Source organism: Chiloscyllium punctatum, chromosome 49, assembly GCF_047496795.1.
Source record: "Chiloscyllium punctatum isolate Juve2018m chromosome 49, sChiPun1.3, whole genome shotgun sequence".
Taxonomy (NCBI): domain Eukaryota; kingdom Metazoa; phylum Chordata; class Chondrichthyes; order Orectolobiformes; family Hemiscylliidae; genus Chiloscyllium; species Chiloscyllium punctatum.
The window spans coordinates 58,986,290-59,010,989 of NC_092787.1; the positions used below are offsets into that span (position 1 = coordinate 58,986,290).

Consider the following 24,700-nt stretch of genomic DNA (forward strand, 5'->3'; position numbering starts at 1 on the left):
TCAAAACAGTAAAATTCAAATTCGATTGGGTTACAGTATCATGGGTATAATTTAAACTGGTTAAATTTGAACTGCTGTAAAAATAACTGAGGTATCTAGGTTATAGCCAGATGCTGCATGTTTCAGCAAATTTGAATTTTACTGTTTTGACAACATCACACCAACGATCTGATATTTGGGGTATTTAAAAAAGCAGCTATTTTGGACAGTTAGCCAGAGAAAGCACCAACTGCCATTCAAAGACTGCTATTCACCACACTCTCTGTAAAAGGTACCTTTTTCATATGACGGTAACTAGAGGGATGTTGGCGTTTAGGCGGACGTGTGCGTGTGTGCGAGTGAGAGATGTATGTGTGTATATGTATGTGAGTGAGAGAGGGGTTTGTGTGAGGGGGAGAGCGAGCGCAGAGAGTGCGAGCGCAGAGAGAGAGAGAGATGCGTGCATGTAAGTATTGTTGAGGTGGGGGGGGGTGGGGGGAGGGGTAGGGAGTACACTAATAGGTGAAGATAGAGTGCAGAGAGAAGAGCAGATCAACAAAGGTGTGGATAACAAGTCTGTCCAGGAGAATTGCTGAATATATGCCGTATATTGCTGAATATATGCATTTTTACAATCTGATCAGAAAACTCAATGCCAAAACCTCTCATCCGTTAAGAAGCTTTGAGTGTGCAAATTGACTTGGCCGACATGGAGGAACAAAATATCCCAACCTCCAGACTGTTAGCAAAGGCCTGGCAGAAACACACCCAGGGCAGACCTATGCTTCATCAACCCATGGATGACAACAATGGCTGAAACCACACAGGAAACAGAGACCAGGAGAAGGAACCAAATCAGTATTCTCCTTTTAAAATGTGGTCCATTTAATAGGATGAAGTACAAATAAAAAGCAATGGGACCACACTATCCCTTCAAATTGAACAAATAAATTGAAGATGGCTAAACAGGTTGTAGGTCCCACATTGAAAGGAAGAATGTGAACATTTTCATGCAGAAAGTACAGAAATGAACAACTAGAATGGTTCCAGGAATGAGAAGCTCTAGTTATGAGAATTGACTGAAGAATCCAGACTGTTCTCCTAAAGGAGAAGCAGATGAGGAGAGATCAGACTACAGTTTTCAAAACTGTGCATGGACTGGACAAAGTAGATAGAAAGGAGCTGCTTCCATTTGTAGGAGAGAGAGAGAGAGAGAGAGAGAGAGAGAGAGAGAGAGAGAGAGAGAGAGAGAGAGAGAGAGAGAGAGAGAGAAAAAAAAAATCAAAGGAGCATGGATTTAAAATGACTTGTAAATGGTGATGCCAGTGTGATGAAGAGATGTGAGAAAAAGCTTTTTCTCATTCAGCCAGTAGGGAGGGTGTAGAATGTGATGGCCCTGGAAATGAGGATTGAGGCATTCAAGAGGAGGTTGGATGGTTTTATGGAAGAAATGATGTGCAGGGATATGCGGAAGAGAGAAGAGTTTAGCATTAGATAGAACTATTTCAGGCACGTGGGACTGAATAGCCTCCTTCTGCACCCTGGTAGTTCTCTTGAAATTGAAGTTTAGTTCCTTTTCACTGTTTGAAAATGGCATTAGCCTTCCATCTTTGTTGAGAAACCTAACAGGCCAATTCAGATCAAACTTGCTTTCAACAATTGACAAATGGCTCTTCCCAGGGAGTCTCCATAAATAACTGCAGAACTAGAGCTTCCAAAAAAAAAATCAACACTTAAGCTGAATTAATAACCTCCAATCGGAAAAGCCTCAGCTTACTTTTCACACTAATTGGGCCAGGTTTATGCTGTGGAGCAAGCATTTGGGATGGTGAGTCAGGAATTAATCCAGGGTCAGATATCTGCTGATGTGCCTGGGCAGAGTGCAGTAACTGTTCACAATGTTGTTGAAAGGCCACTGAAAAAAAAAGACTGCCTCAGAGCCAAGGAGGCAGATGCTTTCAGTTATCTGGGTATTAGCAGACTCGAGATGTGTTTTCTCAGGTGGCCTTTCTTCTGTGGCTACTGCTTCTCGGAGTCCAGTGCACGCCTTGGACTCAGTGACTACTTCAAGGTCTTTTAACTTTTTAAGTGCCGATTTTTTTTCTGACAGCTTACACACCATTACATTTTTTCAAAAAAAACACTTTACTAGCAGCTTATATTCAATTTCCAGATGTCAAATACTGACAAGCAAAACATTCCACACAGTCAAATACAAATGCCTGGACTTTTTTTTTTAAAAAAAAGCATTTCTAGTGCCTATTGGAGTGGGAAAATATTTGTCCCAAGTTTCCATGCATGCCCATCAATCAACTGAGGTAAACTTCCCAAGGAATTGTTTGAAATACTAAATCTTTCATTCCTTAGCTTCCCATACCTCGAGATAGCCTATGGTCATGAAAGACACTATATAAAACACAAGTCTCGCTTTTTGAAATTCAACACGAGCACAATGCTTTAAAACGGGTCAATTCACAACATCTGGGGCTGCACGGTGGCGCAGTGGTTAGCACTGCTGCCTCACAGCACCAGGGACCTGAGTTCAATTCCCACCTCGGGTAATTGTCTGTGTGGAGTTTGCACATTCTCCCAGTGTCTCTGGTTTCTTCCCACAGTCCAAAGGTGTGCAGATTAAGTGAATTGGCCATGCTAAACTGCCCGTAGTGTTAGGTGAAGGGGTAAATGTAGGGGAATGGGTCTGGGTGGGCTGTGAACTTGTTGGGCCGAAGGGCCTGTTTCCAACTGTAAGTAATCTAATCTAGTGTCAAAATTGTAGCAAAACGGTGACTGTCCCCCAGTGCAGTAATAGAATAAAAAAATGCCAGTTCAGTTTTGTTCCACCATGCCTCCTGCCCACAATGATCTCAGAAAGATACAGCTCATTCATCTCCTGCTAATGACGTGGCCTGGAACCCAGGAAAGTTTTTCTGCAACCACAGTCAGATTGAAGTCAGTGCAGTGTAAAACAACTGAATACTCTGACAGGAAGGCGAGGAGTACTCATTTGGTATACAGTACAAAACATTAGAGGGAGAAAGGTTTAGTCAAGTTGTGTGATTACTATAAGCTGTTGCTCTTTGCTATTCACCTACTTTCTGATGAAAAATCACTGCTTCACAATCTGCTCTTTCAGGCAGTACTCAGAGCATCAGTACTGTGCTTCTTGAAAACTCTCAGTCTGCTACCACACAGATGCCATTCTGGTGACAAGGCAGTTAGTTGGATGAACATTTTGTCTTAGACCGGAAGCCAAATTTACACAGTTTTGGAGGGTGCTGTATGTACATCTGTAAGTTATTGAGAAGCATGGGCTTCTGTCCTCTACCAATTATATCATGAACAGATGTCTGAGGGATAGGGACAAAGCTACAAATGTTTAACTGTTGCAGTGATGTTGTTGTTGGAAGGCAAGTATCAGACAAAAGTCGAGAGAAACACCTGTCTTTTAACATAGTACCAGGAGATGCTCAAAACCATGGATTGAATAGGAAGGGGAGGCAAGGATCTCAAAATTGATTTCGCAAAAGGATAGTGCCTCTGAATTCAGCACCTATTCATGACTTTTGGGTCAGAATCAGACATGGGATCTGAAACAATAATCTTCTGGCTAACTTGATTGAGTTTTTTGAAGAAGTAACAAAGAGGACTGATTAGGGCAAAGTGGTAGATATGGACTTCAGTAAGGTGTTCGACAAGGTTCCCCATGGGAGACTGGTGAGCAAGGTTAGACCTCATGGAATACAAGGAGAACTCACCATTTGGATACAGAACTGGCTCAAAGGTAGAAGACAGAGTGGTAGTGGTGATGGAGGGTTGTCTTTCAGACTGGAGGCCTGTGACCAGTGGAGTGCCACAAGGATCAGTGCTGGGTCCTCTACTTTTTGTCATTTACACAAATGATTTGGATGCGAGCATAAAAGAGGTACAGTTATTAAGTTTGCAGATGACACCAAAATTGGAGGTGTAGTGGACAGTGAAGAGGGTTACCTCAAATTACAACAGGATCTTGATCTGATGGGCCAATGGGCTGAGAAATGGCAGATGGAGTTTAATTCAGATAAATGCAAGGTGCTGCATTTTGGGAAAGCAAATCTTAGCAGGACTTATACACAATGGTAAGGTCATAATTGTTTGTAATAAGTATATCAATTCTTTACTTCTTGGAATATGGAGTTCCGTTTAACATCCCATATTCTTTTAAAAAAAAACCTAATATGTTTTTATACTCAAAACATTCACACCCTGCCAGCACAAATTAATCACAACACCTGAAGAAAAAATGTATATTAAATTTCCGAAAATAAAGGAGAATGATTTTACCATAAAAAGTTATATTAATCCCTCCACCAATAACATTGGGACATTGACTTTCAGATATTAAGAACTAGAAGACTAACATGGAAGAATGGGGTTGATGACGTACAGGTTGCTCTAATATTATATTGTAAAGCAGGTTCACTGGGCTTTATGGCTTACTCTTGCGTATATTTGTCATCACCTTTGATTAAACTAGATAACTACAGTACATAACTTCCTTTATTTTCCACTTAACATTACAAAGGACCATAATGTTAACATTTAACTTTATTTCTTTATTTTTCTAATTATACCAAGAACAACGGTAATGCTTTACTTCTAACTTTGTTTCTCTGTGTAATGACTCGTACCCAAGTTTTGTACCTAAGGTGGTGCTGTACATGGTGACATGGCACACTTTTCACTGTACTCATGTACTTGAGTACGTGTGAGAATGCAGCTTTAAATCAAATACATCCCAACACCCTAAACAGGTATGCCAACTCAAATTAGCTTCCCACTCTCGCCTCCCTCCCCCAAACAATAGGCCATTAGCACAAAAAAGACCAAAACGCACAGTTGTGGATTAAAGGATGAGGTAAAAACAATGACTGCAGATACTGGAAACCAGATTCTGGATTAGTGGTGCTGGAAGAGCACAGCAGTTCAGGCAGCATCCAAGTAGCTTCGAAATCGACGTTTCGGGCAAAAGCCTATTCCTGATGAAGGGCTTTTGCCCGAAACGTCGATTTCGAAGCTACGTGGATTAAAGGATGGCAGGTGACACGTGACATTAAACAAGATTTCATGGATGCTGTTCCCTGCTTATTTGTTTACAGTTACCTCATGAATACCTGACTAGATTATGTGAGGAATGATGTGAATTCTGTACTAGTGGATTCCTGTCAGGATATTTAAAAGGGCCATGTAACAATATTAGCATTATTTTATCCAGATTGTATATTTCACCCAATTAGGTGTAACATTGGGCATTAAGAGGGTACACACCATCATTCAAATTATTGCTCTGGACATAAAATATGTCACTTCTCTTTCAAATATCAGAATACAACATTACAGAGCTTCCTCCCAGCCACAAAATTATATTATCTTGCAACCCCAAATTCAATTTTAGTTCTTCACCCCTGCCCAACTCTCCTCTATTTTAATGCAAGTAGCTCATTGACCCTCCTTCCTGAAGATTTGAAATTTGCAGGTGCTCAAACGACAGGCAAGTCAAAAAACAAAAGCAATGTTGCATTTTACTTGCCTTTCTTTGAAGAAGTTGAGGCTGCGGTCCACCATTTTCTTCAACCTCATATCGGATCTTATTGAAGAGAGCTAATGGATACTGCTCATCATAGAACTGGAAAAACTCATCCAGAATCTTGCCAGTCCTTTCTGAAAAAGAAGAGAGTGATACAAAACTGAGTATAGTTGGAAACTATGTAATTCTCCCACATACACACATCGAAACAATGAAAAATCTGTTCATTTCTCAACTGCCTAAAAGTTATAACTTGAAATATTTCAAAATACCTCATTTTCATTAGAAATAATTTTACACCAAAATAGAAATTTCTGTTGAAGAGAAAAATGGTGGAGCTCTCAAATGTTACACATTGCCATTGTTCAAACTGAAATTCTCTTCATTTCCCTTTGTCATCACCATGAATATTATGGGCCATGCGTGGGCAAGTTGTTGGAGGGAATCCCGAGAGAGAGGATGTACGTGTATTTGGAATGGCAAGGATTGATTACGGATAGTCAACATGGCTTTGAGCATGGGAAATCATGTCTCAAACTTGATTGGGTTTTTTGAAGTAACAAAGAGAATTAATGAGGGCAGAGCAGTAGATGCGATCTATATGGACTTCAGTAAGGTGTTCAACAAGATTCCTCATGGGAGACTGGATAGCAAAGCTAGATCTCATGGAATACAGTGAGAACTACCCAGACAAGTTGACAAAAAAAACTCATAGGTTTTGGGAATATGATTGACCTGGATAATAAACATTCAAGCCCAAAACATTGTGCAATCAAGAGGGTAAATTTTAAGGAACAGCTTGGAAGTACTACCTGTGTGATGTAGAGCGCGATTAATAATTAGTGAAAATACATAGACCTTACTTCGATCTAAAATAAGAATTAACACTGGTAGAGAAACTCAGCAGGTCTGGCAGCAACTATAGACAGAAAGTGGAGTTTTCTCCATCTCCAGCATCTGCAGTTTGCAGTTTTATTTTGATTCAGGTCTGAATTCAGGTTTGAAGGAATGCAGGGTGCACTTTTGAGCAGGCTCAATCCTTATAGTGTGCATGACAGTCACATGGAGCTCAGGTACAGGATAAAAATAGTTTAATATCACGTCAGAGACAATAAAGTTGTGAAACTGCAAACTATTTGCAAACTTTCTAAGTGGAATGGTGATAGTTTTTCAATACTTGCGATCAAGAGTAAATTGTTCCCAGTTCCTTTACAGTTTAACAGTGCTCAAGGAAAACTGCCTGATCCTTAGTGTCACTATTTTCTAACGGGGGTCAGTTTAGCTCATTTGCTGGATGGTTGGTTGCAACGCCGTATCGATGCCAACAGCATAGGTTCAATTCCCATCACTAGCTGAGGTTACGGTGAAGAACTCTCCTTCTTATTTCCTCCATCCGCCTAAGCTATGGTGGCCCTTAGATTAAATCGCAACCAGTGGTCTCTCTAATGAGACAGCAGCCCAATGGGCTGGTAAGACTCTGGTGACTTGACTGTCTAATTAGATATTGCACACATCAGTGCACATCCCATAGTCACCTCTTTCTCACACCCAGCAAACTGGAGAAATGGCACTGATGAACTGTTGACTCAGCATTTTTGTGCAATGTGAAAAAAATAAACAGTTGAAAGAAAGTTTGGATTTGGATGCAAACCAGTCAAATCTCTTTTTAAAAAAAAAACTTTCAAAAAAAATCAAAACTGAACATGATTTGTAGCCTTTTAGTGGCTCAGTTAAAAAGATGGCCAATTTTCTTTTTTTAAAAAAACAATCCTCAAGCCAATCTCCTTCAGTGTATTTTTAGTACAGAACAGCACTTTCACTTTGTCTAACTGGCAAACTTGAATGCCATGAGATCAACAATCAAATTGGTGAATAAACAGCTAGTAATTTTCTTATACACTCCTTCAGTTTTATCCTACAATAGGGTTTCATCAACACAAGGACAGTATAAACAAGGCTGCAAGTTGAATTCAAGACATAGTCATTCTCATGCAGGCACAGCATTCCAGGTGTTGGCCTTTTAATGAAGTTGATAGAACAACAGTCCTATTTTCCTGGGACCTGTACAGGAATGTTCTAGAACTGTAATGGAGCACAAATTCAGCCTTTGTTATTACTTGGTCATATGTATGATGCTGTTTACAGTTACACCAATCTGACAAGTTCAGTCATATTATACCAATGTAATTTGAACACCTTCCTAGTTCCCATCCGCTTAACAGGCATGTGGACGCCATCTCCAGGAAATTAAGAGGTTGGATAACAAACCAATGTCAAATATTGTAACAAGATCGGATGATTACCATTCAATATGCATAATGGGATATTGGGTGATTAAGTTACAAGCCATCTTTTAATTCAGATCTTCTAATGAAGTGAGAAACTTGAACCAAAATGAGAGAAACAAGAGATTCAGTTACTGCTCTTAATCATAGCCCTTTTTTTCTTGCTCCATGTGAAATCTAGAATAGCTCTATTTTCAGAAGGCACTTTATTTTTAATGGTGAGATACAGCAAAACACCAGGTGACAAGTGAAAATAAAATAAAAATCACTGGATAGGAAAAGTAGATACTGTGTACTGCATTATGGTTGAGATTAATGCAATTGTCTTCTCTGGTTGTGGATCAACAGACATTTCACCATTTTTCATACAACTTATAACACACAAAGGAGATCATTCAGTCCATTTTACTGATACTGGCCATTACACAGCTATCCAAACAGTCGTACAACCCTGCAATTTATTATTTTCCAAATATTTACAATTCCCTTATCAATGTTGCTTTATTAATAACTTTTTTATAAAATTGTCTGGAAACTGTTCCCCTCTGTACTCTTCTCTGCAGTTTGCAATAATACATTTGGCAGGGGTTGTGGCTAAAATGCTGTGGGGATATTAGACCAGACTAAAACTTATCCATTGCCAACTTTTCGGAGAATTCATGGCTGCACAGCAAATAAATTATGTTGAAAATTTGATTTAAGTCTTTACGCACAAGAGATGAATTAATGTATACAGTAATAATTCAAAATTACAATGTAGGAGTTGCAAGAAATATAGTTGTAAAAGAAAAGTTAGATTTTCAGTTCCCCAAAACAGAACTCATTAACTGATGGTTTGGTTCCTCTGCTATATAAAGGCAGCTTTATACAAAACTGCTCATCTATTCTCTATTCACTAGTCGAGAACAGAGTGGAAATTGATGTCACCTCACAGACTGTGTGACAGAGACAATAGAGCAACCTGATTCAAACCAGACCACGTGACTGAAGGTGAATGGAACATTGATGTAGATGGCTAAAAGTCTATTATAATCTTTCAAATGCTCCTTTTGTTAAAAGGAAACATTAAATTACATGAAGAGCAAAATAACCATCTGGACTTTTCTTCAAATTTGATATACATGAGCTAGATCATGAAGTTGACTATACATTAGAACGACAAACCGGAAATATACCTCCAGTTGCACTAACATTGAAGACGGCATTTATTTTTGCAAGCAGATGCTGGGAACGAACAAGTTAAACTTGACCAGAAGGAAAGGAAGATCACCAATTGCCAGAGAAGTGAAAATGTGGAGAACAATGCTGCAATTCACTGTTCTAACAATCTCACCAGCTCGTCGGTTCATTTTGTTCTTTCACAACAAGCATTTTTGTGCTGCATGTTAAACAGTTTGGCAGATCGATCAGGTGATGTGCACTGACCTTGCAGCATCCTTTGTGTGGCATATTTTAGACCATGACATGCACAAACTAAAGAAGAAACAACCCTCTCTGGCTATCTTGGAACTTGGCATTCCTGCATCTCAGTCATTGTGCAAAAAAATCCCACAAACTTTAGTTCAGAGCTTACAATATAGTCAAAACGTATGAAGTTTATCAATGCATGATTTGCAACAAATGCAGAATGAACAATCTTACTTTATAGTGACATGTAACAGACAGTCATAAGATATTAGGGTGGCAAATGCAAAAGGATATATTTAAATAAAAACAGAAAATGTTGGAGAAAACCTCAGCCAGATACACTGGACTGACTTCAGCACAGTCTTCCAAAGCAATCTGAGGAATGGTTAACAAATGCATGTTTATATTTAAAAATAAACATATGAATTGGAGCCTTGTTGACTGTCACCACCCATTTCAAAACAAGCCATCAATATATACTCTTGTAATTTTTTGACTTTATTTTCATGACTAACTTTGCCTCAGCAGTCGCTAACATGGGCGTCAGCAGTCAGAAGAAATGGCAAGGAATCAATTTCCTTGGCTTCTTTGGCATTCCACATCTCAAATGGAGGTGAAAAATAAAAAAGGTCTTCTGAAAGTTCTGTTTTATGTCCTGAGTAAAGTGTGCACTTTTGTTCTTGTGAGCATGTGTGAGTGTACAAAACAAGAGAAATTGTGCTTTTAATTACAAGTGCACAAAGGACTACAAATACTAGTGTATAATCGTATTATTGTATTTTGCATCGGTGTTTCCAAATCTTTGATTGAGTTTAAAGGCAAATAGAGGAGAAAGATCATCTTTTTCCACCATAGCAGTGACTTCCCCTCTAACTCTAAAAATCTGAATCAAGATGACTTCATTTATTTAATGCAGCCTGATAATTTATTTGCTTATTAAGCTTTTTCTTCCTAGAAAGCCCTGCCAAAATGTTAGAGCTGCGAAAGGTTTCTGATCCTAGTTAGTGAAGCAGTAATTCTCACAGTCTCTGCCAAGATGAGTAAAGTCTGGAATACTTCTGTGCTCCAAGTATTTACCCATTTCATTTCAGAAGATATTAGCCCAGAGAATTCCGACACACTCCTGTAAAGAAATTATAGAAGCATCCTTCTGGCCAGGCCTCTGCTGCTGTGACAACTGCAAAGGATGAACCTCAGAGCACTCGTGACAGGCAATTGCAAAGCACCAGGCAGCAGTAAACTACAATGGCAACTAGAACTGGGTATTCTGGCTTGAGACAAGGACCTTTCCCAAGTCTAAATTCCCTGGATATTCTAGAAAACAAAGAAGAAATAATGGTGTTCGAGTGCATTCCAGGATGTTTTGAAAGGGGCTAACGAGGTATAATGATTCCTCAAGCAACAAGTACACCCACAGTCTTATTAGGGAACAAGTGAAGAAATGGTAATATCGTTCTTAGTCAGGGTGGTGTGTAACTTGGAGCAGAATTTGCAGGTGATGGTGGTCCTATGCATCTGCTGCCCTTGCCCTTCAGGTGGTAAAGGTGGTATACAAATGACAACATCAAAACACACAACTGAGATCAAAATGCCCTGTGCTCTGCAGAGAAAAATCTAATCTACTACTATTCATCTGAAGGTTGGCAAATTGTAGCTCAGTCCTGTTTTACCAATACTTAATTGACACATGTACTTCCAATAGAGATTACTGTAAAATTATTAGGAATGGATTCCTTGACTGACACTCCCTTTCTCAAGTCTAGGTTTTGCAGCCTCTGCTGTCACAAATCAGATAAATCAGCACAGATCAGGATTAAAACCTTTCCCTTCCCTTATGGCTCAGCAATAAAAGTGGTTGAGGTCAATCCAAAACTAGAGTCTTAAATCCGAACAAAAGAAACTACAAAAACAGGAGGCAAATTGGCTGTGCTAGATTGGCAACTATGTTAAAAATAATGACAGTAGATAGACAATGGCTAGCATTTAAAATGATTAATATTGCCCACATCAAATTTACATTGCTTTGAGCCACAAACACTCAGCAGGAACAACAGTCCAACTGTTGCTGCCACAAGATATTAAAGGTAGCATTAGATCAAAGAAACAGGTTAATAAAGTTACCCCCAAAAAGATAACATTGAATTCTAAAATGCTCCCAATCCTCAAAAGGACTAATAAGCTCATGGAGAAAATAAAAGACGTAAGTAGGGAAAACACAAAACATGCTATCAGAGCTTATGCAAAATAGAAATCAGAAAAGTTAAATATGGATTCATTATATATTCTTGTGTCTCCATTTGTAATGAGGAACAAGGGAATGAAGAGAAACTAAACAAACATTTTGCCTTCATTGCAGACAATATAAAGATTGCCTAGGAATACCAAAGGAACTACCAAAAATAGGGAATGGAGGAGAATTATTAACAGGTGGTACTGGAGAAATTAATAGGACTGAATGTTGATAAATCATTTTGACCCTGATGACTTAGATCCGAGAAACAATAAACTATAGAATAGTGGATGCAACAACTTTCAGAACTGTAGAAGTTCTGGAATGGTTTGTACAGATTGGAAGGTAACAAATGTCACCCTACTATTTAAGAAAGGAGCAAGAGAGAAAACAGGGAACTGTAGACCTTTCAGCCTAACATCAGTTTCAAGCATTTTCCCTACTATTCTGAAAATAGAAATTTAATGGTAGGATTGGATAGAGTCAATATTGATCTATGAAAGGGAAATGATGCTGGACAAACTGGAAGGGTTTTTTTTGAGCATGTAGAAAGCAAAACAGGTAAAGGGAAAAACATCAGTGTAAAACAGCTTATAGCACATTGACTATTTAACCAATTCTCAGCCTGAGAACAGATGGAATAAACTGGAGATAAGTGTTAAGATGTGCCTTAGGAGGAGGAAACAAAGATTAATAGAGAAGTAGCTATGTCTAAGGAGGGAGTGACAGATCATAGGGACTCGACAGCTGAAGGCACACAGTCAAACCGGAGAAAACAAACGGGGATACTGAAGGGAGGATAATTGGAGGATTGCAGATGTGAGAGTTTAGTGCCAGAGGAAGTTAAAGAAGTAGGAAGTAGAAAGACCATGGAGAAATCTGAAAAAAAGAGGATAAGCATTTCTTTTAAAAACAGACACTTGGCCTAATCAAGGATCAATATTGGCGAAGAATGCGGAGTAGCTGGGACTTAGTGTCTTAAGGACACTGGCAGATTTTTGGATGCCCCAACATTCCTGGAATATACCACGTGGGAGGCTAGTTACGAAAGTTTGGAAGTGTCAAATTAAGGGGAACAATAAAAAGGGATACAGAATGCTTCCTTGAGATTTATCATCGGAGCATCACCACAATAAGGATGGAATACATCACCGATTATTCATGACAACTGGCAGTGGGTAACAAATGAAGACTTGACAGCAATTCACACACCCAGAGAACTTAATTTTGCAATTTAACTTATTTTTCTAATCAACCTGTTCAGAGATGTTCTGACATCTCTGGAACAGGTACGACCTGAACCTGAGCCTCCTGGTTCATAGGTAGGGACACTACCATTGTGTCACAAGAGGCACCTTCCAGAGAACTTAAAGTGAGGAGCAGAATGGCATTCAAATGCATATGTCTCACATTCGTTCAATATATCTGGTTGATCTGACACGCAGGATGAGAATTTTTTTGAGCTCCACGTGCAATAGAATGTGACATGTTTAAAGTAAAGCTTTCCATTATTCCAGTGAAACTGGAGAGGTCTTGATGCTTTGTTATGGTGTCAGTTGCAGAATCTGAGATGTTGAAGAAACTGATTGCGCTTCAATAATTCAGTGACTTTGAAATATTGAAGGGAGGTTAGTACCATGCAAACAACCTCAAGCCAAGTCCAATCTTATTAGACTAATATTTTTAAATGAGTGTAAAGGGAAGAGTACATACACATGAAGTGGAACGCCCACACAGTTACTTGAAGAATTAAGTATAGATTCAACTTGGTCACTAGTAGAGAATATCAAACCAGCACTATGGCACTTGTTTTCATACTTAGTGGCATACATATATGCAGATAGATAACAACTACTACAGCTCTTTTATTAGTACAGCTTGGTCTCATACAAATGCTGCTCCAAAGCTGGAGGCAATAACACAATACTTTGCACATGCAAAACCTGACATTACAAATGGTTCACATCTGACAGCCTCACTTCCAATTTCAAAATGACCCACAAACTGTCTGTTCCTTCTCATTCACAGTATGTTGAACCTAACTGAAATCTTGTCAAAAGCTTTCATTATACTATTTATTAAAAATGTGGAACCAGTATAAGCAAAATTTGCATCAGCTTCAAATGGGAAGCTATGATTTGAATTTCTCTGAATGCAATCAATCATTAAGTATGGCTTAAATAGAGAAAACCAAACTCTTTTGGAGTTTGAGGACTGGTAAAATCCTCCTTCCTGACTTCTTCACAGAGTGCATTATGTCAAAGAATACAGTCACAATTCACATTTCATTTTGGGTTCTGTATAATTATTTATCCTTTTCTGAGATATGGAATTTTAAACACAAGTACATTTACAAACAAACATTTCTCAGTCTGGTTGGTTGATTTTTCTGAAAGCAACCTCATTAACTGGAATCAATGCTTTTACTGTTTGCGTCTTCAGGCCGTAGGGAAAAAAAATTCATGCGGTTTTCCAAATATGATCAGAAAACTATGTCTAACTACTCGACTAATACTGCTGCAGGGCAGGAATTGGAGTTTTGGATACTCAGATTTTAAACTATATTTCAAATAAAATCTTTAAAGCAAAAATCTGAACCATCTTTGAGCACCTCAAAAAAAGGTAGGAGAGAAATCTTCTAAACTTCAAGTTTTGGAGATTGCCCAGTTGGCAACATGGCAGTAGAGGAGGGAATGAAAGCTGTATGTAGCCATTTGTAACCAATATGGTTTAGGCAGGCTAGATCAATCACCCTTTTTTTTCCCCACTTCAGTTTTTACATATTAACTGAAAACCAATCAAGTTGTTTGCAACCTAGTGCACAACAGCAAATTTTAGGCCGATCGGATAATTTCACACAAGCTATTTCTGTACATTTTAATTGGTGATTATGTTTTAAAAAGTACTCAATCCCTTATTCATTACCAATCTAGCTTAGACCTTCCTACATCCCAGCATAGGCTAGCAAAAGCCACTGCATTGGGAGTGGAGGCTACATGGGAGGGCCAGTAAGATTTACACACTGAAAGAAGAGGGGACCATTAGGTATACTGAAGTCAGCTCCTAAGCAACATAGGAGAAATGAGTGTTAAAGTGTTTTGCCAACAATACACCGTTGAAGGTAACAGACCTGAAACATTAATACTGGTTTCTGTCGCCACACAAGCTGCATGTGCATTTCAGCTACGTTTTACTTCAGATTTCCAGCATCATAGTGCTTAGCTTGCATTGTGCTCCATTCTCTGACAGTCAGGAATAGGAAAGTTTGCAGAATGAGAGGTAATTCTATTGAGACACAAGATTGAGGGAGTTTTGCAGAGTAAATGCTCAACCTTGTAGGTAATAAGAAAAGTAGGGGCCAGGATTTACAAATAAGAAATCTCCCATTTACTTTGGAAGTGAACAGATAAGTCTTCCTTCAGGAGGATCTTCAGTCTTCGGAATTCTCTTCTGCATTGAAACGAGGGCTGAAATTACTGAATTTATTCAGTGTGGAGCTGGACAGATTTTTAACTAACAAAAAGGAGTTAAGGATTATGGGGGACAAGCAAGAACCCAAAAAGGTCACAATCAGATCATGATCCTACTGAGAGGCAGAACAGGCTTGATTGGCTGAGCGATCCACACATGTTCCTCAATGCTTAAATGGACAATTATTATTCATTCGGCAACATTATATGAAAGCAACCATTGACGGTATAATACTGCACAAAAATAGTTTTACTTAAACAAAGGAACATTCTTCAAAGTGACATTTTTTGTTTACATGGTCGGATTTGAAAAGTTTACTTCCAATTTTCTACCAATGCCTGATGTTAGATTTTAATCCATTTACTCATGGGTAGTGAAATGTGTATGAATAAAGCATATCCCAAGAAGTTTTCATTGCTAAAAATATATTAGTGACCTCATCTGTAAACAGTGACTCAGTTCCTCTTTCTCACACCAGCATGTGCAGTTACCTTGCAAGTGGTGATTTAATCTGTCCTCATGATTTCAGTAAAACCCGATTAAGAACCAAGCACCCTGTACTCCGAAACTGATGTTGCAGGAGCTAGAATTGGAATGCATTATGTTAACATGGCGGGTGGTGACATTAACTTGAAAGAAAGTGCGCTTTGAAGGAGGAGAGACCAATATCTTCATTGGAAAGAATATTACACTCAAGCTCTGCCAGAAGAAACTGTGCCATGCCCAATGCAGTGTCTCACTGGAGAGAAAGCCTTTCGCCACATTGTATTTTAACCAATTGCCTGTACAAAGTAAGATCAAAAATAACAGTATTACACCATAACCAGGTTGTAACATATAGCCTGGAAAGGAAGCTGAAAAAAAAACAAAAAAAAACGCTCCTTTGAATACCAACAGGTTTAAAAAAAACATTTTGACAAATGCTAAGGCTGATGAATTCGGGATTTATCCTGAATCTCTGATGCCCTCCATTGCAGTAAGATGTAGATTTACACCCCATAATTCTTGACATAACTTCTCAAATCAGTCATTCTACAGTGAAAGATTTCTGAACGCAGGAATAAAGAAGTGCATTTAAAAGCAGTTTATATGGACGGATACATTTTCAGCCCTTTTGCTCATGGTTCACATGTCCCACTTTTTGCACCATGCTATGTAACTGATACCAGGCTCCTTTAAGAAAGTTACCAGCCTGAAAAATAGCTTTGACTACTGCAGCAAATAAAACTGGCTGTTTTCCTGCCATTGCCAGCACCATAGCTTCAAGCTGCCAGTCAAGCTGTCAATCACAAACCAGGGTTGTGGCTTTTTTCTATAATCAACCTGTTCTGAGATGTTATTACACACCTCTGGAGCAGGTGGAACTTGAACCAAGGACTCCTGGCTCAGAGGTAGGGATACTTCCTCTGCACCACAGGAAATCTAGTTCCTCCAGATATATGATTTGTTTTGCAGTGGTCACATGTTCCTAAGTACAGTGAAATGTTTTGTTTTGCGCGCAGTACAGGCAGATCATAGCAAACAAGGACAAACAGATCATGTAACACTCACAAAGAGCGAAGCATATAAGGTTATGGTTACACAGGAGGTACACAAAGCAAGATCAGTATTAGATTTGAAATTAGAGGTCCATTCAGCAGTTTAGTAACAGCAGGGAAGGAGCTGTTCTTGAACCTGTTGGTACCTGTGTTTATGCTTCTGTATCTTCTGCCTGATGGAAGAGATTGGAAGAGATTATAACTGGGGTGGGAGGGAACTTTGGCTATGTTTCTGCAGCAATAAGAATTGTAGTAGACTCCAAGGGAGGTTGGCTTGTGTGGTGGTCTGGGCTGTAATCACAACCCTCTGTAGTTTCTTATGGTCTTGGACAGAGCAGTTGCCATTCCAAGCCATGATGCACCCATAGAATGTTTTCTAAACCCATTTGTGTAGTTACAAATATGAAATATTCTATGAAACAGCAGATTATAATATATATTTTTCAATGCAATATTAATCAGTTTATTTAAGAATGGCAACTTTCTACAGTCTACAACTGGAAAGTGACTTCTAAAAATCATTTTAATAAAGTACTTCTTTACCTGTGGGTACCAGATGTTAAAAATCACTGAAAAGTACCACAGAAAACTGCAGTAAAAGCCCTTTGTTAATTTCATCAGTAAACATTAATCCATTTCCAAGTAAACTATATATTTAACTTTCAATTTAAAAAGGACAATGACCTGTGCACCTATAACACACCACTGATTTGAAGAACCTCCTCAATCAAGCCCAACTGACAAAAACTCAAACATCATTACTTCATGGTTTGGCTTCACATACATTGTTTTTTTAAACCAAGATTGACAATCACAGGAGCTATGTCCCTTAAATGCACTTTTCAAACATAAAAGAACTTTATCTCCTTGAAGGACAAGGGCAGCAGGCACACCGAACACTAACTGAAAGCTCCCCTGCTGTTTCAACATTACCGGATAAAATCCTGGTACACCTTCTACAGAAGATGGCCAGTAGTGGTTCAAGAAGGCAACTTGATTCTGAAATGGCAATAAGTGATACAAGATAAGTGCTGACCTTGCCATCATGTCCAGTGATTAAATAAAAGCAAACTTAATCTATAAAATCCATTCTCTCTCAGATCTGGCAGATTTCAGCTGAATTGCACTGACAGCCAGCTAACTTGATGTCTTTGTTCAAGTGAAGAAGCTGACCGTTCAAGTTAATGTCTTGGTTTCTCAAACACCAGGCTGTATGAGTAGAATAGCAGCATTGGGAATACAGGAGCTGGAAACAAACTGGTTCATTTGCAGTTTTTCAGAGCCAGCCACTACATACATGCAGCCAACTCTAGATGTAGAGTTAGACTGTAACCAGTACGATTCTGTCCATTATTCCAAAGAATCCTAACTTGAAAGGTTTGGAAAACAAAGCCATTGAAAAGAGTACTTAGCCTTTGTGAACTGCCTCAAAGCTGCAGTGTTATTTGAATTCTGAAGGTAGATTTCTCATGGGCAGCATTGAACAGCATTCAGAAAATACTGGCCAACTTCACGAACCAAATTATGTCAGCGTGTATCACTGGATTATTTACAGCAACAACAGTTTCAACCCAAAATGTCAAAAGCACTCCACAATTTAATGCACTTACTTAAAACCCAAGCTGGCTATATTTGTGTAAAACAATCCCTTCTTTTATTTTGAGGTGGCTCCTTCTTAAATTGAAAACTGGAATGCAGTGCTGTCTGAAAATTCCAAACGTGAAACAACTCAATTCAGGTTTTGCTTAATTGATTATGCAGCCAATCATATATCCAGACTCCGATCTCCAATTTCCTCTTTATGCACAGAACTAGGCAGTACAGTCCTACACAGAATTTAAAAGCTGCAGCGGTGATAAAGGTAGGTGCATAGCGCCTTGCAAGTGGAGTCGTAGGTAGATAGATAGTGAAGGCGATATTTGGTATGCTTGCCTTTATTGGTCAGTGCATTGACTACAGGAGGTCATGTTGCGGCTGTACAGGACATTGGTTCAGACACATTTGGAATATTGCATGCAATTCCCGTCTCCCTCTGACGGTAAGCATGTTATGAAAGTTGAAAGGGTTCAGAAGAGATTTACAAGGATGTGCCAGGGTTGGAGGATTTGAACTATGGGAGATGCTAAATAGACTGGGGCCATTTTCAATGGAGCAGAGACTGAGGGGTGACCTTATAGAGATTTATAAAATCACAAGGGGCAAGGATAGGATAAATAGACAAGGTCTTTGCCCCAGGGTGGGAGTCCAGAACTGAGGACATAGGTTTAGGGTGAGAGGGGGGGGGGGGGAGTTTTAAAAGGGACCCAATGGGTAACTTTTTCATGCAGCGGGTGGTGCGTGTATGGAATGAGCCACTGGAGGAAGTGGTGGAGGCTGGTACAATTACATTTAAAAGGCATCTAGATGGGTATATGAACAGGGAAGGGTTGAGAAAAATATGGGCTAACTGCTGGCAAATTGAACTAGATTAATTTAGGATCTGTTTGGCATGGATGAGTTGGATCAAAGGGTCTGTTTCCATGCTGTACATCTCTCTGACTCTATGATTATGACTCCATACGAACGCATAATATTGGAGATCACCTTAACCTACTGTTTGTGACTTCAGAGGAAAGTGAGTTAAAGCAGCAAATTATCAGTTCTTCAGATCCCCAACATACTCGATTCTCCCCCATCTCCAAATTTTGCACCAAGGAAAAAGGAACTTGCACTTCCTGTCAATGCATTCTGGGGAGTACTTAACATCAAACACAGCAAGGTCCACAAACTGACTAACAAAGCAATTTGTAGTGATTGGAACGAGGTCAGTCAGGTGGATTTAACAAAAGGAGTTTCCTGATTGGACCATGTTAACAGCCCCAATCAGGGAGCTCTGGCTGACAGATATAATCATGAGTGCCAGGGGTGCTGCTCACTCGAGGAGCCAGCTCGGAGTTAGTTGGGTCAGTGTCATTACTATGCACATGTAAATAAAGGGTGACTTGGTGATGGGTGATGGGATATGGGCCATCATGGAGTTATTTCATTAGTGATCAAATATTTTGAAAGGTAATGCATAATTGTTAGTCTATATAGCAGAAGGCAGATGATCCCAGGTTAACTTCATAGCTAAAAGGTGGCACTTCCTCAGTACTGCTGTCAATTGTCAAACAGGATTAAGTACCTCAATTCTGGACTGTGGCATGAACTCAACATTTTAACTCAAGCATTTGGGCATGGAACCAAAGTGAACATTCAAAAGGGTAGACTTATGGATTATTACAGCATTTTCTGGTTGTCTTGGAAAATTCACTGAATTTTAAAAAGATAAAGTTATTGAAGGTACAAAAAGATCCCTTAAGAGAAACATCAGAGGCTAAGGGCAAGAATATGTATCAAATATTCTGTTGCAAAGGGGGCAAGTTTTAAGAAAACTATCCCTCAAGTTTTAATTGCCATAAAACTGCACAGATGAGTTATAGCTTAACTGACCTACTGACAGTTCTAATAAATTAACTTGCCCTCACTGTCAATAGGGAGAAGATTCTCAGTAGATTAAAAATAATTTCTTTTCAAGATGCTGTTTTTACAAGAGTGAGACACAAACTTCCACAGGATTGATTTACACATCATTTCGTAGCTCCCATACAAATAGATCCCAAGAGTAAAATTCAGTGAAGGAAGGAACAGCTCATGTATGCATGGATTTATCAACTATCAAAGCTTGGGGTTCCAAATGTTCAAACAATGTCTGGAATCAGAATGCTTAAAACATGAAATGGCCAATTTGTGTCACCAACAATTTACAAAAGAAATATAACTCTTCGAAAAATTCCATGATTGGATTTTACAAGTAGCACTACTTGAAAAAAAAACAGCCTCTTCAAGTATCCCTCTACATGCAATTCATGTTAAAAAGGTAATTACAGGCTCACATTTCTAGAAATAAACATTTACAAGGGTTCCCAGGATACCATTAACTGGAATTGATTACAGTCATCTGCTTTCACTAACAGTAAAGACCCTGTAATGGCTGGACATGAGAAAACACTTTTTTTGAAAGAAAGCACAACAGTGAAGTAAACTTGGAATTTTGACATTATTAGAAAAGCTAATTGCTAGCAAGGAAGAGATCTGCTACTTCAATTTAAAACTGACAATCCTTTGTAACAGAATCAAAAAATAGCAAAGGGATAGAATTAGTTTATTATTTTATCAGAAACAACAGGCACTGCTAACAGCAATGAATGCATAAAATGTGATTGCTTTCAGCACCAGAATATACACAATCATTGGCATCAACTTCAGAACCTGGATTGCTTCAAACCTCACCACTTTAACCAATTACTGTATAAACTTTTATGGGCCAATTTCAGTTCTTGACTCACTGAAGTGAGCGCATGCTAATTTTCCTTTAGTTTCAGCTGGAGCAGTGCATCTTTGACTCTCCCCAAAGTCTCCACCCAGACAGCATCAGCCAATCAGACAAGTACCATTGGCAAAACCTGCTCCAATTAAAAGTGAAATTAAAACATTTCATCGTTTGCTGAAGAACTGGCAAAACAATGCACCCAGTGGTGACAAAACCATCTCTTCTTCCCTGGCTAGTTCTGGAAGAAGATTTCATGCATCACCTCTTATCCACAAGGGATGTGCACTTCAACTAAATTATATTTTTAAAAGAATAAAAATGTAGTTACTTGTTTTCTAGTTAAGGTGGAAGCCCCCACAGCAAACCCCCACCAAATGAGAAAAAGTGCCCAGCTAAAATGATTTTTCTCAGGATTCCTGGTTTCAACGTTGACAAGAATAATATCTTTTGAGGCAAACATCGAAAAGCAGCAAACATCTCTATCAGAAAGACTCCAAGCTGCAGAGCTGTATCATTTTCATGCTTGGGCTCATTTACACAGCAGACATGAAGCACACTCAAAAGTCTCCCGTTGATAGTTATGAACAGGAGCAGTCTGTTCCATAAATGGGAATTAAATGGATGGTGCATTAGGGGCTTGTGAACTTGGATTGCATCCAGAAACACAAAGTTCACTTGCCATAATCATGGAGCTGTATATGTCCATCTCCTCTCCATCAGTCTCCAGCCATCTGAATGCAAGGTGAAGGACATTTCAGTTCAAGTAAACCACAGTCCATCTTCAATTTCTGGTTGCACCTGTTAACCCTTCTAACTGCAATCTCATAGTCAATCTGGAGGAGTAGAACCATGGCTTGAACCCAGGTTGGAGTCACTCTCTGTATCGTCAAACCAATAGTTGGCTTAATTGGTAGCACACTGGTTTTGGAAATCAGCACGACAAAATTCACACTTTTCTAGAGAACAAAACTAGAGGCTAGTACTCCAAAGAAGTACCAAAAAGGAGCGTCATGCTACAGGTAATACAATCTGAACGAAACACCTTCTGCTCAGGTAGACGGAAATCCCATGACACGATTTCAAAACAGCAGCAAGGCAAATCTCTTGACAAAGTGGTGGATGTGGGTACAATTACAACGTTTAAAAGACATTGGGATAACATTAATTGGAAAAGGTTGGAGGGATGAGACCGGGACAGGCAGGTGGGATTAGTTTAGCTTGGGTTATGCTCAGCATGGATTGGTTGGACCAAAAGGGTCTGTTTCTGTGCTGTGCGACTATGAAATTATTTCCACTGTCCAGGCCAAATTTTGCCCCTAAAATCAACATCACAAAAAAAAAGCTTTTCTGCTAATACATGGTGAACTCTTTTATACAGCAGTGTAAAAATGTTGATGCTGTTTGCCCTATGTTATATTGGAAGTTAGTTAGCTCAGCTGGCTGGATGGCTACTTTGCAATGCAAAGTGACGACGACGACGACGACGACGACGACAACAACAACAACAAGGGTTTAATTCTCCAATCATGAGGTCAGTTTGAAGGTCCCACCTTCTCATACTTGCTCTTCATTGGAGGCGTGGTGTCCCTCAGGTTAAACCACCACCAGTCAGCTCTCTCTAAGGAGAGAGCGCACCCTGATGAACCTCTAGTTTTATGATCACTTTGTTAGAAGTGTGCTAGAGGACATTTCAATCAAGGCTTTCAAGGGGGACTTCAATGGCTATTGATCATAAAGTGTTAATGAAATGCACATCTTTCCTTGGCATTCCATGGATGTACTTCCATTCAGTTTTGCAAAACGCCCATTTTTTCCTTCCCCAATATCCATAGTCTAAACCACGTGATAACATCTAAAAAGTGGACTCTCAAAATGCTATCTGACCCCACCCCACCCCTTTCCGGAATTTACTGTTTATCAAAATTCTTATAGCTTAGGTCTGCATCTACTGTGTGCATATGATCACTATTTTGTACTGCACCAAGTGGCACCTGGAAATCATACTCTCACCCTCTCATTTGAATCTTCCTTGCTTTCTTGCCATTCGAGTCCAAAATAGTCTTCCACTCAATGTATTCCTCAATCTTCACAGCATCACTGAATTACGCAATTATATTCCTAACCTGAGGCCACCCACACCTCTCCTTCTAGAATTCAAATGCCTCTTCAAGGCCCTCTGTGTTTCTCAATTACTTTTCCCTCTTGTGTTCTACAATTCCCATTAATCACTCCTCCTGCTCACTCCAACTGACCTGAAGATCTCATTTCATGTAGGATGCACACAATTAACGTGTTCCACTCGGTTATAAGTCACTTGATTCATTCTACTGAAGGATTTTAAATAAAACTAATTCAGATTTTTTTTTTTGTAAAATAGATTTGAAATCACAAAAACCAGAGTTGTGGGACATGGGCATCACTGGCTGGGCCAGCATTTATTACTTGTCCCTAGTTGCCCTTGAGAAGGTGGTGGTGAGCGGTCTTCTTGAATGACTGCAGTCCATGTACCATAAGAAAACCCACAATGCCCTTAGGTAAGGAATTCTAGGATGTTGACCTGCTCTTGTAGCCACTTTTCATGCAGCGAGTCCAGTTGAGCTTCTGGTCAGTGATAACCTCCAGGATATTGGCAGCGGTTATTTAGTGGTGATACAGTGATGATAACATTGACTGTCAATGGACAGTGGTTAGATTGTCTCTAACCAGTGATGGTTGTAGCCTGGCATTTGTGTGGCATAAATGTTACTTGTCAACCCATTTTTCATTGCAGTTGAACGCAGACTGCTTCAGTATCCGAGGAGTTACAAATGGTGCAGAAACTAATTAAAGAAGAAACTGGAGTGAGTATCAGGAGGAAACCCACGAGGACATGGAGAGAATGTGCAAACTCCACGTAGACAGTCATCCAAGGTTGGAATCGAACCTGGGACCCTGGTGCTGTGAGGTAACAGTGCGAACCACTGAGCCACCATGCCAAAGGCTGACACACTCACCTCTCCTCTGGAATTCAACCCTTTTGCCCATGTTTGAACCAAAGCTGCAATGAGATCAGGAGCTGAATGACCCTGGCAGAACCTAAACTTGGTGTTAATGGGTAGGTTACTGATGAACACGTAGCACTGTTGATGACATTACATTACTAATAATAGAGGGAAAACTGATGCAGCAGTAATTGGATGGGTTGGACTTGTCCTGCTTTGTGTAATGGGCAATTTTCGACATTGCTGGGTAGATGCCTGTGTTGTAACAGTGCTGGAAGAGCTTGGCTAAGGAAGCAGCAAGATCTGGAGCACAAGTTTTTGGCACGACTGCCAGAATTTTGTTTGGAGCTAGAGATTTTGCAGTACCAATGTTTCCAACTGTTTCTTGATATCATTAGGATTGAATCAAATTGGCCGAAGACTAGCAGTCCTGACATTGGGGACCACTGGAAGAACCGTTTAGCTCTGATAAGAGTTTTTAAATGGCTCATAACCGTAAAATTGTATAAATCTGCAGAAAACAGTACAATGAGAAATAAACTTTGATCATGCATTGAGAGCCTGCCCAAATCATAAAAGTATCAAGTTATTTGGCTGGGTGCCTATCAATAAGCTGTTAGACTAAGTATTATGTTGCACAGAAAGGAGTAAAGGCATGGTACATCTTGCACTATTTACTTAATCTTTGTCATAGGAACAACAATATTTCAGTGCCTAAATGGTACAAGACCACAGCGCCAGATTTTATAGTTTCTTACGTCTGTTTTTCTTCTTAATTTTTGGCGAACTAAGTATCTCAGCAGAAACTAATCAAATTCCACCTTAAAAATAAAAGGTTTAAGCAATTCCAATTGAAATGTGAACCCAATACCTGGGCGATACAGATGCTGTTAAC

General features: G+C 39.4%; 1 protein-coding gene across 1 annotated transcript in view; it reads right to left on the bottom strand.

Moving 5' to 3' along the window:
- The window catches only part of niban2a (niban apoptosis regulator 2a), a 194,888-nt gene that overhangs the window by 103,028 nt on the left and 67,160 nt on the right, over positions 1-24,700 (bottom strand). Inside the window, exon 2 of the mRNA XM_072565549.1 lies at positions 5,546-5,676. Within this exon, the coding sequence (XP_072421650.1) occupies positions 5,546-5,676 (131 nt within the window). The remainder of the gene's footprint in view (positions 1-5,545; positions 5,677-24,700) is intronic.